Source organism: Cydia strobilella, chromosome 17 (genome assembly GCF_947568885.1).
Source record: "Cydia strobilella chromosome 17, ilCydStro3.1, whole genome shotgun sequence".
NCBI classification, from domain to species: Eukaryota; Metazoa; Arthropoda; class Insecta; order Lepidoptera; family Tortricidae; genus Cydia; species Cydia strobilella.
The window spans coordinates 9,527,504-9,544,404 of record NC_086057.1 but is presented as its reverse complement, the minus strand read 5'-3'; the positions used below and the strand labels follow the sequence as shown (position 1 = coordinate 9,544,404).

The 16,901-nt window shown below is 36.6% G+C and overlaps 1 protein-coding gene across 1 annotated transcript in view; it reads right to left on the bottom strand.

Annotated features, from left to right (window-relative positions):
- Window positions 1-2,540: 2,540 nt before the first annotated feature.
- Window positions 2,541-16,901, bottom strand: part of LOC134748856 (uncharacterized) — a 40,453-nt gene continuing 26,092 nt past the window's right edge. The window contains exons 2-3 of the mRNA XM_063683679.1: window positions 3,694-3,896; window positions 2,541-3,363 (exon numbers count right to left, since the gene is read on the bottom strand). Of these exons, the coding sequence (XP_063539749.1) occupies window positions 2,601-3,363; window positions 3,694-3,896 (966 nt within the window). The 3' untranslated portion in view covers window positions 2,541-2,600. The remainder of the gene's footprint in view (window positions 3,364-3,693; window positions 3,897-16,901) is intronic.

Here is a 16,901-nt window from a genome sequence, read left to right as displayed (position 1 = left end):
TTGCTATGCGAATGAAAAAAAATATGAATGTCATTTGTCAGACTTTCCTTTGTTTCCAGTAATTGATCGTCGAATTTAGTTTATATAAATTGTATGAATATTTGTATTGTAAAGTACCAATTGTTCTTTTATTCATATTCAAATACTATTATATTAAAAATGTATAAAAAGTATTTGGACTATAGTTGGTCAAACCAAATTGTCAGTAAATAAGAACTATACTCATCCTTTTCTTTTGGGTGCTAGTACTAATGTAAGACAAAGATAGTGTGATTCTCTCTATGTTCGAAATGAGACAGTCCTTTGACGAACAAACTATATTTTATTTTTTACACTGGCAGCACAACATTAACTGTCAATTCTTCGTTTTTAACATGGAGACTGTATAAAGGAGCCAAATCTCTATGTATGAAAAGTGTCCATCAAAAAAACAGTAATTAGGCGGCGCCACCATACACCGAAATACTACCAAAAACAACCTAAGTAATTTGGTCGGGTTATTTGTTGCCTTATATGGTTCATGTTATACTCATGTCCCAGAGCCTAACTAGCGCCACCGGAGAGATTAGGAACTATTATTTAAAGCTTAACGCGGTCACTTTTACAACAATTCTGCCATAAGAGATTGCGATCCTTTCTATACCATCCATAGTTTTTAAAAGCCAAAAGCACTACGCGGCGCGAAGCCGCGAACGCGAGTCTGGAGTCGATTTCGCTGATTAGCGAACTAGACTCCACACTCACGTTCGCGGCTTCGCGCCGCGATTCGCGCACGAGTGTGGAGGGCCCTAAAGACCTAGATACGGACGGTATAGAAAGGACGACAATCTCTTATGGCAGAACTATTGCAAAAGTGACCAGCTTTTAGCTGTAAATAATACTTCCTAATCTCTCCGGTGGCGCTAGTTAGGCTCTGGGACAAAAGTATAACATGAACCATATAAGGCAACAAATAACCCGACCAAATTACGTAGGTTGTTTTTGGTAGTATTTCGGTGTATGGTGGCGCCGCCTAATGAGGGCTATCGCGTATGAATTCGCCGCTAGGGGCGCTAGTGTAGATGGTGGTCTTTTCCATAGTTCGAAATGTCAAATGTCATTTGTCACTTCAATGACTGACAGCTGTTCTATAGTCTTTTGGACCACCATCAACAGAGGCGCCAACTGGTGAGCAAAAAAACGATAGCCCTCATTACTGTTTTTTGATGGACACTTTTCATACATAGAGATTTGGCTCCTTTATATAGTCTCCATGGACCTAGAGCCCGCTCCAGACTACGCGACGCGAAGCCGCGAACGCGAGTGTGGAGCCGATTTCGCTGATTAGTGAACTAGACTCCACACTCGCGTTCGCGGCTTCAGGCCGTGATTCGCGCACGAGTGTGGAGGGCCCTTAAGATTAGCTATAAGCGTACGCATAGACCTAGCATTACATAGATGTGCTATACGTGTGCGCCCGTGAGAGACAGAACATGCGCAATGGGCCAATATGATTTGTCGAGTAGGTTTGTAGCCCACCATAAACCATACAAATTTACGGTGGGGAAATAAAAAAATGTGAGAATGTAACAAGGACATAACAATAACGCTTTCTCTGCTACTCCTACTGAAAGTTCCATAAGAGCATCTCATTCAGTCAAATGGGGGAGGGGCCATCTCCTCTCTATATTATTGTACCTCTATGAGCGTACGCGAGCGCCCGTGAGGTACAGAACATACGCAATGCGACAAAATTAAAAACACGTTTTAACATCCCTAACAACATACCAAAAACGACCTACGTAGTTTGGTCGGGTTATTTGTTAATAGTTACTAGAGTTAGCACTTAGCAGTCACTTATCTTTATTTCTAATCTTGTTAGTTGTTAGGTATACCATGTATGTCAAGTGCGGTGCGAACTTACAACGGCAATAAAGTAAACTGTATTTAAATATTAATATTTTATTGTGTTTCAGTTTCAGAATAATATGGGTTTTATCATTTTACAACAGTTAAAACGTTTTATAGGTAATTACAATTAAATAAAACAGAATTTGAATTAAGTAAGGACTAGATTTAATCACTTTGGAATAGGTACAAACATGTTTTATTTACACTGAGATCATCATAAACTTACGCCCTACATAGCTTTAAACACGGCACTGGTATTAAATTAGGTGGACTTGAGATTTTTATTTAACAGCGTTCTCGAAAAATAAACATTGTGTTTAATACATTTATATACATCCTTACGACCGCTGATAGGTAACTAAATATTGATATTGATATGATCTAAAACGTGAATTCAAACACACAACCAATATTTTCGCTCTGAATATTTCTCATCACAGAACATTCCATCCTGTTATAATAGGTACTATTTTTAGGTAGGTACATCAAGTTATATGCTCAGACTCGTGCTTATGCAGTCATTCAGTTACATATAATACAATTTTGATAATATTTTCTACAAAAATCTTTACTAGGTACCTACTCACATTTATTAGTTACTTTCTCAATGCCAGACTTCGCACATTTCATATCTTTTTAATATTGATTCATTCATCCATCGCCACTTTAAATTACACTTAATTTTATACCTATTAGTTATTTTTATACAACTAATCTATTATATCGTCATCAATATCTGAGGACTCGGCTTTCGTATCTTCATCCTTATCTACCTTGGAGACGTCCTTTACATCTTGAGAGCTTTTCAAATTTTCATAAACGTTTTTCAAATTCTTCATTATATACGACGTCCCGTTGATTTTACCCAGTTTGTTAGTGCTGTTCTGGTCAAAGTATTTAGTTGTTACTTCAGAAGCAATGTTCCCTGGTCTAACTGGGACGGAGAACGCAGAAACGTGGCGTGGTTTCATCCCAAAATCTCTGCCTAATTTTTTGTCCAAGCCGGAATCTTCTGGTCGCTCTTGGCTAATATTGTCTAAACCTTCGGCCAAGGCGCGTTTTCTATCATATATATGTCCAGAAACACGTAAGTCTATGAAGAAGTTTAAAGGGTCTACGCCGAATTGGGGGTTGTAGATGGGTGGATACCACATCGGTGGGGGCGGGGGTAGGATGAGGTTTGAAGGGACGGCGTCAGCTCTGCCGACGCAGGGTGAGGGTTTAGGGAGTTCTTCCGTGCCTACATCGACGAAAGACGACTGTCGGCCGGGAGGTGGGCTACTGCTGGGTTTCTGTTCAATCTTCGGCGATAGTCTCCTCGGCGAGGGTACCCGAGAATGCTTCTCCACAGTTAACTCTAAAGGAACTTCGGGCCGTGTTTCTGGCTCCTTTTTTTCTTCGTCCTGCTTTGGCCAGTCTCGCCGCCACTCGTCATTTTCAGCGAAATATTTGTGTGATCGTCTTTTGAATCTCCTGAAATTAAAAATAAAAAGTTTCAATTACAAAGCCGTAGGTAGATACGAAGACTCTAAGATACTAAGAATCGTCAGAAGCGTTGAATTAAACTAGCATTAAATTTCTAATAAAACTGATACATGGTCGCATAATAATATTAGAGACCGAATAATTTATGTGGCACTAGGGTGGCGCCATAGTCACACACGGAGCGTTTGAGCAGGTATATATAGTTTTACAAAATGATCCGCGTAATTGATTGATAGAATAGAATTGGAAGACAGCTCAGCTCTTCCAACTAGGCAAGTCTGTTGGATGTAAGTAGGTTAGTAGGTGTGCACGTTTTACCTGGGGTAGTGGTTAGGCCTTGGGTGGCGCGTCACAAAAGACCGCAGCATCTCACTGAAGAAGAAAGCATGTGGCTGCAGTGGAAAGGAGCTGTACAAGTATGGCGGCGTCGCAGCAAGCAGCCGTGAAACTAGCTCAGCGTTGCGAAGTTCGCGAACTGCCTTTGCTGGCTCTGGGGGCTTCTCCTCTTGCACTGAACTCATCTGTAACATAATGAAAAGATAAACACAATTAAAAAATACTAGGCAATAGGTAGGTAGTAGGAATCACGTATGCATGTAAGTAGTCTAAAAAAATATCAGGGCAGCTTCTTACATTCAACTAGCGTAGCGGCGCAACACATTCATGTATTTGATTTGATTTTATTTTATAGAGTTAGACCAGGATAACTCTGCAGCGATTTTGATAGCCCAGACTGTCCGTGTTATTTTAAACGTCAAACGTCTATGAAATTATGACGTATAAATAACACTTACAAAGTCTGTGCTGTCAAAATCGTCGTATCTTGGTCTAACTCTAGTTTGTCTCCCGATAACTCTCGTATAGTATAGTACAGACTACAGATATGGTTTAGTTTATGAATCGCACTCTAGGTGGCACTACCTACTCAGCGTAGCAAAAAAATCCTGAATCACGCTATTAAGATTTTCCTCGGAATAATGACTAATAAAATAATTCCTTAATTACCAAATTGCTCGCTAGATGGCACTGCTCCGTGTACTAAAAAATCCTGAATCGCGATGTTAAGATTTTTATTGAGATGATGACTCCAACGTCGTAAAATTTTTGTTTCGTTAGCAAATTGAACAATAGATGGCACTGTTACGTGTCGTCGAAATTCTGAATCGTGCTATTAAGATTTTTCGTGGATTAATGACCCCAGACTAAGACCGATTTTGCTAAGTTAATTGTTACTTAAGGGGCCGCGGCTAGTGAATACATTTTCCTTTGTTTTCCTGGAGGGCAAGGGTAGACTTAGACTAACTTATTTAGTACAACTAGTACAAGTCACCTGCTATTAATATCTTACACAACGAAGGCTGCGAAGATATCTGACACGGTCTTATTTGTAGAGCCATAAGCAGATGACTGTACGAATTAATGCTTATATACAGCGTTGATAATTTTGATATGCTAACTCCTCTGTCGAGCTATCGTCACTCTGATAATGTTCTGCTGACAGCACAGTTCCCAAATTGATCACTAGATGGTACTGTTTCGTGTAAGTAGTACAAATTCTAAATCGTGTAACAAGGCTTACAACGCAAACCCACTTATATACATGAGTGCAGGCTGTGCAGGACGCACCGAAGCGGTAGAATGAAATCGATTAATGAGCCAAAAGTATTAAATAAGTACTTATATGACTTAGATTTTAAGCTGAAACCTACATAACATATTATAAACATACATACCTATAGGTAGTATACCTACTTCAAAACTACTCGTACAGCGGATTTACAGAGCTCCGTTTGCAGCGCATCGGAAGCAGATAGCTGAGCTCAATGTTGTATTTCCAACCTCTTACCTAACACCGGCGAGACGGGACGGGAGTCAACATAAAAAAATGCTCAGGAGACACATGCGGCGTGAAGACGAAATGGAACAGTGAGAGGACATGGGCCAATTAAAAAAGTACTGTCAGATGTTTTTCCGGCCTTCGTTGTAGGTATAACATATATGGCAGGACTGTACGTTACGGTTTTAGGGACCTCGTTACACTGGATTGTCCGAGAACTCTTATCGTTCTCGCTCGCGCTATACTATTCGTAAAACAAACTGACTACCGAGAGCATATTACCATCTCTTTCACTCTTGCTACAACTAGGTATCCAAGTATGAATAAGGAGTTTGCGGATAGAATAGCAATGATAATACATTCGCAAGTAGACTGCATTGTACGCGGATTTCTTGATAATCACCGTCTCAATGGAATGTCTCTATTACTGCATACAGTGCTGCAGTACAAATACACTGGCCACTTTTGCAGTAAAATGGGACTTGGTACTTGTTGTAAAATAAAATAAATATAAATAAAATATTAGGCGACACCTAACACAGATCAACCTAGCCCCAAACTAAGCAAAGCTTGTACTATGGGTGCTAGGCGACGATATACATACTTATATAGATGAATACATACTTGTATACATATTTATGTAAAATGTTCCTTCTACGGTTTATAGGTGCCCCTCCTCTTCCTCCTCTCCGCTCCATCTGAGACCCAGAAGCATTTGTTTTGTTTGTGAATTTGGAAACCTTAGTTACTCAACAAAAGTTCAAAATAGATTGTGAAATATGTACAAAAATTTGTACGCATTGTCTAGCAATACAAATAATACGATGGATGCAAAGAAGGGATGGCAATTCGTGAGTTTTGTGAATATCATATTTTATTAATATTATTGTGTTGGGTTATTACCGGGTTTTTGATGAAAACTATACTTGTACCAATATTTTAACTTTATTCGTTTCACGTTTGTTACAAACAAATATTTACCGTATACGCAATAAAATCCAAATTCGACCTGATTTTCCTACTGTTACGACTGTTATGCGTGGTGACACCGTAATCTCTAGCGGATGATGGCTGAGAACAGTCATGACGAGTGCTATGCTATAGCCTATAGGCTCGTATAAAATATACGTCTCTTACATCGCTATCGCTCGTAATATAATGAATTATCCGATTTTACCGTACTCGAACTTATTCCAAGTATTCCAACATAGGAACCTACTTTAAAATTCATTCCTGTATATAGAAAGCGAAAATGGTTAGTATTAAGGGCTGAAATCACTTTGTGTGTAAATATTTATTAATTTTATTTTATATACATATATACCGGTGTTCTCCACATTGACCTTATCTATATTATTTGTTAATATATGCGAATTATTTCCTTGTAAACCTACGCAGAACGGAATCCATTTCAAATTCAATGATTTATACGTGGCCCATGTACTACTAACATAAAGACCCTATTGACCACTGTCAACCTTATATCGTAGACATAAGGGTTACCAATGGTCAACTGTGTCAACGTCGGTACTCTCTGGAAAAATGTTTTTACTATACATGTTGTTCGCTGTTGACAACGGTTTTAGCTAGATTAAAAACCTGGGCCGGATTGTTTGCGTATGCAGTGCGATCGGATCGTGTTTACAATCTTTTTACCTATGTCCTCTACCTCTACCTAGTTTATACTTAAACTTAAATCATTTTTCTGCTTCTTTTATTGCTTAGGGACTATCATGATGTGTCTGATGGTAAGCTGTTACTGCAACTTACAAACGTTTAGCTTGAAAAACACAACAGAATTGTTCATTAAAATTGCAAGGATATTTAATATTTTTAAGGTTTATGTCATACATTTTATGATGATTCATTAAGTCATACATCTTGGCACAATTTTAATGTGACTCGATATAATCTCAAGAATTAAATTTCATATTTTGTCAAGCTATATTTTAATTTTAATCAATCACATGGCTACATTTCGAGTTATACTTAAGCAAAAATAAACGGTCCTTAGCTTGACTATAGCACTACGGAACCCTAAAAAGGGCTCATCTATAGGTACTAGGGATGCGGAGCGAGCTCGTCTGTCGACATCGATTTTTCAGCTCAGCGCTGTTTTATTGCCAATATTCCAAATTCGAATGACGCATACATCCGAATTCGGTTAGCTCTCTTTTTAATATCGACATATCTCCATTTGGATTTGAATCCCTTTGACGTAAAATCAAAGGATTCGTTACCTATCAGGACTTTTATTTAGTTTTGCAATCGGTTTGCATTGGTTTGTTTAATCAAGAGATGTCGTATATTATACGTGTGATTGAAAACTCGTATAAACGTAAGCTATGAGACAGTTTTAATTTTCAGGATTGGAAATCTGTAACTTTTTATCAATGTCAGTTATGGGGTAAACACTCCTATAACGGTCGTCGGTCCACCTTCTAACTAACTCTAATTAGGTGCCCATATTTCTATAGAATAACCACAAGCCATAAAAGTTACTACACATCTATAGGTATATATGTTTGCGTATGTGCGTATAGATGGATAAATTGAAATATAACGAGGGATCCCTCAATGATAGGAATTAAATGTCACATTACCATATCACACGAGTTTCAAGTGAAAGCGATACATCGGATTTACGTGACAATAGGTTTGGGGTGGTAACTACCAACCTAATCCAAAAGAACCCAACTAAATGTAAAGCTAAGCGACATGTGACGTTTCGGTTTGATGAGCGAGCACAATAAATTCAGCGCCGCGTGCTTCTATTCAAACAGTTGATGTGAGCGTAGAACGGAATTGATCTTTGAAATGACGGGCGTAGAAATAGACTCCCTCTCCCCGTCGCGACTTTGGTTTTTAATTTTGGGACGTGGATGATATAATGCAGTAAACAGCTAGTAATTTTGATTTGAATTTAATTATTATGGTAATTAATTCATTACAATGTTTGTACTGTATAGTTAATGGCCTTAATTGGTCTATAATTTTAATGCTTACTTGCCTTGTGTATTGTTACACCAAGCAATCAATCAAATTTTTGGCTGGCGAGTTAAGTAAAAAAATATGTTCACATTTCTTGAATAGAAATATAAATTCTTTATTAATTTATTTAAACTTTATTGCACATCAAAAAAGGTACAAATGGCGTACTTAATCCCTTATGGCATTCTCTACCATTCGTATTATTTTGTCTTCATTCGTTTCTTTTTGTATCAACACCTTGACACTTGCTACGGCGTAGCACTTTGTAGCTGGTAGATTGGCGGTATCCGGTCGACATTTTTCAATGTCTTACACAGTGATCATAATAAAGGAACTAATATTTACAGTACATATGGTGCTACTTTACCGCACTAGTGCGATAATTAGCACATTACGTAACTATGTCGAAAATATAAAGGGCCAAGGCAAGGGGTTTTTTTTTATAGTTCGTGTAGTTGGCGCTAGTTGCATATGTAGCTGTAATGTTCAGCCAAGGTATGGTTGGACCGGACCGATACAGGGGCTGAATGTTATGTTATAAGTACGATGCTTGCTTTATATAAATAATTTTTAATTTAAGCGTTATGTTGTATCTTCCTGCTGTGTACCTTTTTCTTATTTAACTATTTGTTCATTCTATGTTATTTTATGTATCTTTTCTTATTATCTGTTACCTTCCGTGATTCTTCTCACCTGATGGTCTCATCGGAAGATCAGCGCTGGAAGTCACTAGCAACATGCTGAGATGAGGCCATTCCATGGCACTTTAATCTTATTTTATGTTTTCTTTTATATTATGTAATGTCTTGTTTGTTTGTGCTTACGAATAAAATCTCATTCTATTCTATTCTATTCTATATGTACTGTAAAACGTTGTACGATACATGTGCGCATATTATGTAATTCGCACTTGTATCGTAATGCACTATTTTACCACTGACATTTCGTAAATCTTATTCCGAAGACATAAGGTCCCCGTAGAGTAAATTAAGAGGTTGTTGTTAGTACTCCTCCAGCTCTGTGCTCGAATGGTCCTCTTCCGTCTCAGTACTCCTTTTTTAAATGCCAATGCCAAAAGGAACAACGAAAAGTTGGAAATTGAACGAAGAGGGAAATGAACGTTACGAGAGATTGATATCTTTTATTAGTGATTTTCCGTGTTTGTATACATACCTTGGTTTGTTTATTGTTCAATATCGATGTCTATTTGAATTTTGGTCTTTTTTTGTTTGTTTGTAGTATTAAATATGCGATGCATTTCAAATAAAAGGGCCTTCTATTGCAGTTAAAAAAAACCGGCCAAGTGCGAGTCGGACTCGCGCACCGAGGGTTCCGTACATTACACAATTTAAACAATGTATTTTTTATGTGAAACGTGAGTGAGGTAAATTGCGGTTTACGATTTATGACGTATTAAAAAAAAACTACTTACTAGATCTCGTGCAAACCAATTTTCGATGGAAGTTTGCATGGTAATGAACATCATATATTTTTTTTTTAGTTTTATCGTTCTCTTATTTTAGAAGTTACAGGGGGGGGGGGGACACATTTTACAACTTTGGAAGTGTCTCTCGCGCAAACTATTCAGTTTAGAAAAAAATGATATTAGAAACCTCAATATCATTTTTGAAGACCTATCCATAGATACTCCACACGTATGGGTTTGATGAAAAATTTTTTTTTGAGATTCAGTTCTAAGTATGGGGAACCCCCAAAATTTATTGTTTTTTTCTATTTTTGTATGAAAATCTTAATGCGGTTCACAGAATACACCTACTTACCAAGTTTCAACAGTATGTTCTTATAGTTTCGGAAAAAAGTGGCTGTGACATACGGACGGACGGCAGGGGGGTGTCACTGCGCAGTTTAGGTATATTTGACCGGCGCACCGCCCGGGAAGGTGTATGGCAGTGGGCTGCCGCTCGGCTCGCACGATAGTCGTGTCACGTGGCGCTCGCGCAAAATTGTAAATACGCAATGGCTTCGAAACCTAAATCGCGATCTTATCTGTATAAAAGATAATGTTCCGTTTACGGATCTCTGAATAAACGGAAGAACAAGGAAGCAGAAAAAACATTTTTTTTAAATTCCGGACTATATTGACCGACATATTTTCAAAGGAATAGGTACTTCTGTGGCATACCTACTTCCGTGAGAATCAGACATACTATCTCCGGCTAAAAATTTTATGTTTACAGAATCAACGTTTGTAATTCCTACATATTTATCTTAAAAATAATAAATCAGTAGGTATAGGTACAAAACTTGTCAAGTGACAACCCCGTGCCGACACTCGCAGCTCGGTCATAAAACTGCGGCGCGCAAAGAAGATTCACGGTTCGTGCGCAGTTATAAGTTTCAATTTTGCTTGCAGGCGGCGAGTGTAGGTATAATTTTATACCGAAATCTGGCTTTTGTGAAGGAGTGAATTTTCTGTACGGTAGTACTATTAGTTATTCTGTGCGGACGGTCAGACAGACAGACATGACGAATCTATAAGGGTTCCGTTTTTTGCCATTTGGCTACGAAACCCTAAAATTAACAATTTCGTTGATTGATTAATTTAACCGACCTTTGTTCTAAAACAACCCGAACAAAGTAAAAACATTTGGGTAAGTAGCCTTAGATACAAAGTATAGAAAAACATAAGTAGTTCCTAGTTAGTAGTTCAGGTAGTAGGTACATGTTTATCTGAAAAGAATCTGCCGCTGCAAAAGTACATAAAAAATTCAATTAGGCACCCAAATCCGTGGATTTTAGCGGCAAATTCTTTGTGAAAGGCAAACATACATCTTTCGTCAAATAAAACCAACAGTGCGACTCGAAACTTTATGCTAATACCTTTAGAGGCGAAATTGTGAATGTTAGTGGTATAAAAGGGAAGGAATAAGCTTGCCGAGTACGTCACACGGTAGAACGTTAATTTCCATATTAAAACCGTCACAAAGGAAGCAGATTCAAAAACCGCACGCGGCGGGGGCTGAGCTGCGAAGCAGCAGATACGTACATTTTGCCAATTTCTTAAAAATGGTGAAGAAATGTTGTGACGCTTTTTACTTAAATCTTAAGATAAGATTTATTGTATAACTGTGTACAGAGATGTTGACAATAATACATTTAAGAACCAACAGTTTATCCATCACGGACGTACAATATAATTATGACTAACCTATAGCTAAATGACAAAATTAATACATGTATTCACTACTATCATAATCGTCACTTTTTTATGCTGTAGAAGACTCTACTAATAAGCCATTTTTTAAGTGGCTTTAAATTGTTTACTTTCGACAGACTTTATTTGAACAGGCAATTTGTTAAAAACTCTCGGTAGACCCCTCTGTTCTCTTGTGCATTTGACGTATCGTAATATTTAATATCGAAAAGATCACTATCTTTCCTCTTCTTGTCTACGTCTTTCGTCTTCACTTGACTACTCGCTCACCTATCATTCACACACACTTACACGCGAAAATGGCGAACAGGCATTTTAAGAAGTCGGTTAAAAATTAACAACAACAATATTTCTGTATGAATCATTTCATTTCCAAAGTGCCGCATCCTTTCTGTCCCACATCCAAAACGACAGCGAGATACCGTCGGGTATGATAATCGCGTCAAAACGCACGTGAAGTGCCGGGGGAGGGGGTAGATGGGTGGAGGGGGGGGGGCTAAGCCGCGCTTTAAAACGCACCCCGTTGTGGGGGTATTTTTAAATCGTAAGGAGCTTTGTGCTTGTTGACCACTTGTAGCCTATTTAAAGGATCTTTTGTTTTCTGTTTTAGGCACCTAACCATTCCTATTTGAAGGCATTAATTTATTCCTAATGTTAATTCCATTTCTTTTTATTTCTTGACTTACGGAGAAAAAAAAAATATAGCCTGGTTGAGTTATACTTTAACTTATTAATTAAAAGTTTTAAAGAAAGACACCTACTTAGATCGTATTTCTTAAGGGAACAAAGAGGATACCAGCTAGAAAGCTATCTCCCGTTACGACAAGCAATAAGTAGTTTTTGCCTCCAAATTTTATTTTTAACCATTTATTTCGTTCGTTCTTCTATTTGCCTCTATATTGCTCGTATATAAAGACTTGGAGAGTGATAGAGAGGCAGATAACAAAATTTAAATTTTCGCGATAGGCCCTCAGCGGAATACGGAAGCAGATCAAATAAGAGACGGGTACCTAGTTGCTGGTTCCAACTGGAGCCACGGGTATTTTAAACTATCAAAATTCTAACCAACATAACATCTCGGAAACAGATAAAACCTAAAACAATCTTTGTTTTAGTCGGATTGTAAATTAACTTAAATTATGTTATTTAGTGATGAGGATGTAATATACAGGTTCTTTATAATATTGAGCTGTAAAAAAAAGTGTATCAGATTCAGGTATCTTTTATTTTTCAATTTATTTGGGTAAATTAACAGCCACTATAAGTAATACATATTATACTAATTACTACAATGTCTACAATATGTGTGGCCCACACCGCTTACCACTAATTAGCATGAATAATGTTCATTCAGAGCCAAACTAATCACCATTAGTCTTATAAGGACTACCGGTGTCAACAACAACATAGAATGGTTAGTTATGTATAAATATGTTAGGTAGGTACTTGAAATACAGTCTAAGAAACTACAAGAAGTACTTAGTTTGTAGGGAGTGTTAAATTAAAACATCAATAATACTTTTTTTATAAACACTTAACCTACAACCAAAAATATCTACGTGATTAAATTTTTTATTGTAAGTATTGACAATCTTGTCAAAACTTATCAATCTACAATCTGTATCAATCTACAACTGAACCAAGCAAACCAATTCACCGTTGTCCTATCGAGTTGCCAATCGCAAAAAGTCTTAAAAAGTAATTTTCGAGCCCGAATCGATGTTCGCCGAACCTAACTTGGTAATCGAGTGAATCGAGCCAGTCGAGCGGAAAGCCGACTCGGGCCAATTTCCACCGATGCTGATACCAAACGCATATCTATACCTTTTTAATTCACGTGCATTTACTTTTACAAGCTAATTACAATCTTATCACCATAGCGTGAAGTGGAATTTACGACAAATAGTTTTAGCTAGTTATGCCGTTCTATAAATATACCGGAGTTATAAGTACCTACATGAACTATATGACGTCATTTTGACTAGATTGTATCTCGTGGGCATATTTAACTTCGACTTTAATTACACGAAATAAGGTAGCATTTAAAAGGTTATTTTTGGAGCAAGAGTTACTGAGATTAGGAGTGAATGTAATGATTTTAAGTAGAGACGCTACCTACTAATATCTGTTGCACCTACATAAAAAGAAAAAATGCACAATAAAAATAACTAAACACTAGGTATATTTAATTTATAATATGTAGGTATTCATGGATAAGTTGTTAAACACAAAGACCCTTTTTTGACCGTTAGTTGATTACAAAATATTTTATTTCTATCATGGGTCTGATTTAATTGACTCTTAACTACATTCATTAATTCTGTTCAACAAATAATATATCTTAGCATATGTTGTGTTTTTTTGGCGAACAGTTTTCATAATAATTATTCTGACTCCAAATGTTCGCATGATATATCGAATGTTCGGCACTTCGGCCGAGAGAACGGCCGAATATTCGGTATTTGGCCAAAACCACTATTCGGGGCATCTCTAATTTTAACTGAACGAATGAGTTAAGTAGGTATTTGTTTTTATGTCTACTTAGTTTTAATTTTATAGTAAATGTTGTAATAAGACTAACACTTATAGGTAGGTTTATAGGTTTCCTAGCTTAAGTATTACTAACAAAATATGGATTTTTAGTCTGATTTTTTTTTGTATGAATTTTTTTATTATCTAGAATGTATTAGCAGGAAGTTTGTTTTCGTGATATGTATTAACATACACATGTGATTCTATTAAGCGAACAAAAAAATAAGATTTCATTCTAACAAGCACTTAAAAATGCATTCCAAAAAAATATCAATATGCCACAGCATATAAAATGATCGCTCCCAGCTCCCGCGTCGCCCCTGTTCGTGAGCAATTAATAAACAAACGATAATTAATTAATTATACGTGTTTTGGCGATAATTACCGCGCGACGACGCCGCTTATTAACGCAAGTCTCAACTCGCGCGACATAATAGGTGGTGTGCGTAATGGAACCAACATTATAAAAATAAATTTAAACTTCAACATTGAACATTTCTCGTAGGTGCAATCGAAGAAACTGATTTGTGACCCACTATACGACGTTTTCAGAGTAATTTTAGTTTTTATATCAATGTAATGCCAATGACGTAGTAATAGTAAATGTGAAAAGGTTTCACATTGGGTAAGGAATCAAGTTGTTCGATAGTAACTTATAGTTGTACAATCGTTTAGGATAGAAACAAAACAAACTAAAACACTTTATCAAAATTAAAGCTATTAAAATATTAAACCAATAAAATTAGTCATTCGCCTAACATTAATTTGAAAATAAAAATTAATTTAAACCCAAAAAAAAAAAAAATGATAAAAACATGTGGGTAGTTGTAGGTAAGTACATTTTAAGATATTTATCTACTTTTGCTAGATTAGTACCGAAATTTTTATTTAAATAATTTTATTATAATAATGGTTACTTTTGGCATATGTGCTGCCACGTAAACAAATATGTACGAGTTTCATGTAGTGGAAACCATAGTCTGGAGCCGCTAGTAAGATGCCTCGTTGCTTAATCAAAGGCAAATTAATTACTACTGGAGCTCATGCTAACGCTATTGAATGTTATAGTGTAGTTTGTATGGAGTAATTAAGACAAATTCAAAATTAAAAAATCAGAACAACATTACAGAGAGATAGACGGACGGAGATTAAAACTGCAATTTACGTTTATGTTTGTCTCACAAACTTTGCCAATAAATACACTTAAAAAACGACTCATAAAGTCACAAACGAGACGTAAATTCGTTATAAATCCGCCATATGACTATATATAACATATATTAACAGACTATATATAATAACAGCACGGCGCACGCGTCGTTTTCAGTTCATTTAAAAAGCTTTTTCTTCTAAGCGAACAATAGAAATGTAAAACATTACCATTCTTTTACCTCTACCGGTCGGGAACATCGTTTTTATGTGCCGGCTACAATACGGTACATTTCGCATTTTATCTCGCCATAATAACGCTATCTCGGGCGACACAATGCCGAAATGTCTTTACGTCGCGTCAAAACATGGAGCCGCGAAATTTAATAAATGAATCAATGGATGTGGCTACTGATGTGTCATCGGAAAGTTTCCAAAATTGCTAAATTGCCTCTTGGAAAGATTTCGAAAACATATTTTTTAATTGGAATCGTAATTTTCGTTTCCTGTATACTCCTGAAATTTCCGAGAACTTTTTCAAATTTTTGGAAACTTTCCGCATCTTGACCCGGTCCACCCCTTTTACAGTACCTCATCTTAATTTATTTAAACTTTATTGCACAAAACACAAAAATAATATATGTACAATATGGCAAACTTAATGCCTAATATACAATGTGTAAAATGGCCTTAATGTTAATATTAGATAAAGCAGCGCATCTAAAGCCTTTCAATACTCCACGAAACATTTCAGCGGCACGGTATCGCGCGGTTTCTTTGTGTAGCCAATAAAGGTGCTACGGAGCTACGAGCGCGTCTACGAGCTGCGAGCTACGCCGTAGCGAGCGAGAAGGTATCAAAGCTTTGTTGCGGCCAATCTCTTTGTAGCCAAATTTGCATTTACTTTTTTTTAATGTAAGGGTCTCTTAGGGTATTTAGCAAAAATAATTATCCTTGAACCATCGATTCAATTAGTTTTATAGACTTTTTTAAATCTCTTCAGACATAATCTTGGAATTTTTCAAGTGACTATAATGTCACATCAATTCAGATTGAATTTATATATACCTACACGTCGCTTTACCATACAATTACCTGTATAATAATTACTAAGTTACTACTAAGAGTAAGTTGCATATGAACACATTTTCATTACTCAACTGGATGCATTAGAGCATTGAATATTCCACAAAAATACGAATATATTCCCGTTCAATAGGAAAAAATCAGCGCAACATCGAAACGTATCTCGAATCATGTTCTACATTTGAATACCAAACGCGGCAGAGTGGGTTTGTGTGTAACTTTCAATCACGCATGCATCTCTGTAAGGACGTAACACCACGATTTTATCATGTGAATTTCGACCATATATATATTAAAGCATAAAACGCATTTTCAATGAGCCTGTTACAAAGTGGCGCCAATCACTAAAAGGCGTATGTTTACTAACGGGATTAAATAAATTGGATTTTAAGTGTATGCGGTTATAGTTGAAAATTGTACGTCGTTGTTTTAAAAAATATAGAAAACGTACTCCTTGTTACCTCGTTGCTTGTCGAATCTGTATGAAGCGTAGGTAATGTAACTTGATGTTAGATATCAGTTTACATGGGAAAGGAAAAACAATGTTATTTATAAAGAGTATAATACGAGACAACCATTCCATTTGGGATTAAAATATTTTGTTAACTGAATTGTCCTAAATTGTTTTAGTAATAGTACATTACGATACAAGTGCGAAAAATGTATCGCACAGTACATACATTTGGCCCTTTAAATTTTCGACATTTCCAGCTTTTTTAAATTTAATTCTAAAGTTAATCGATACGTCCACACCAA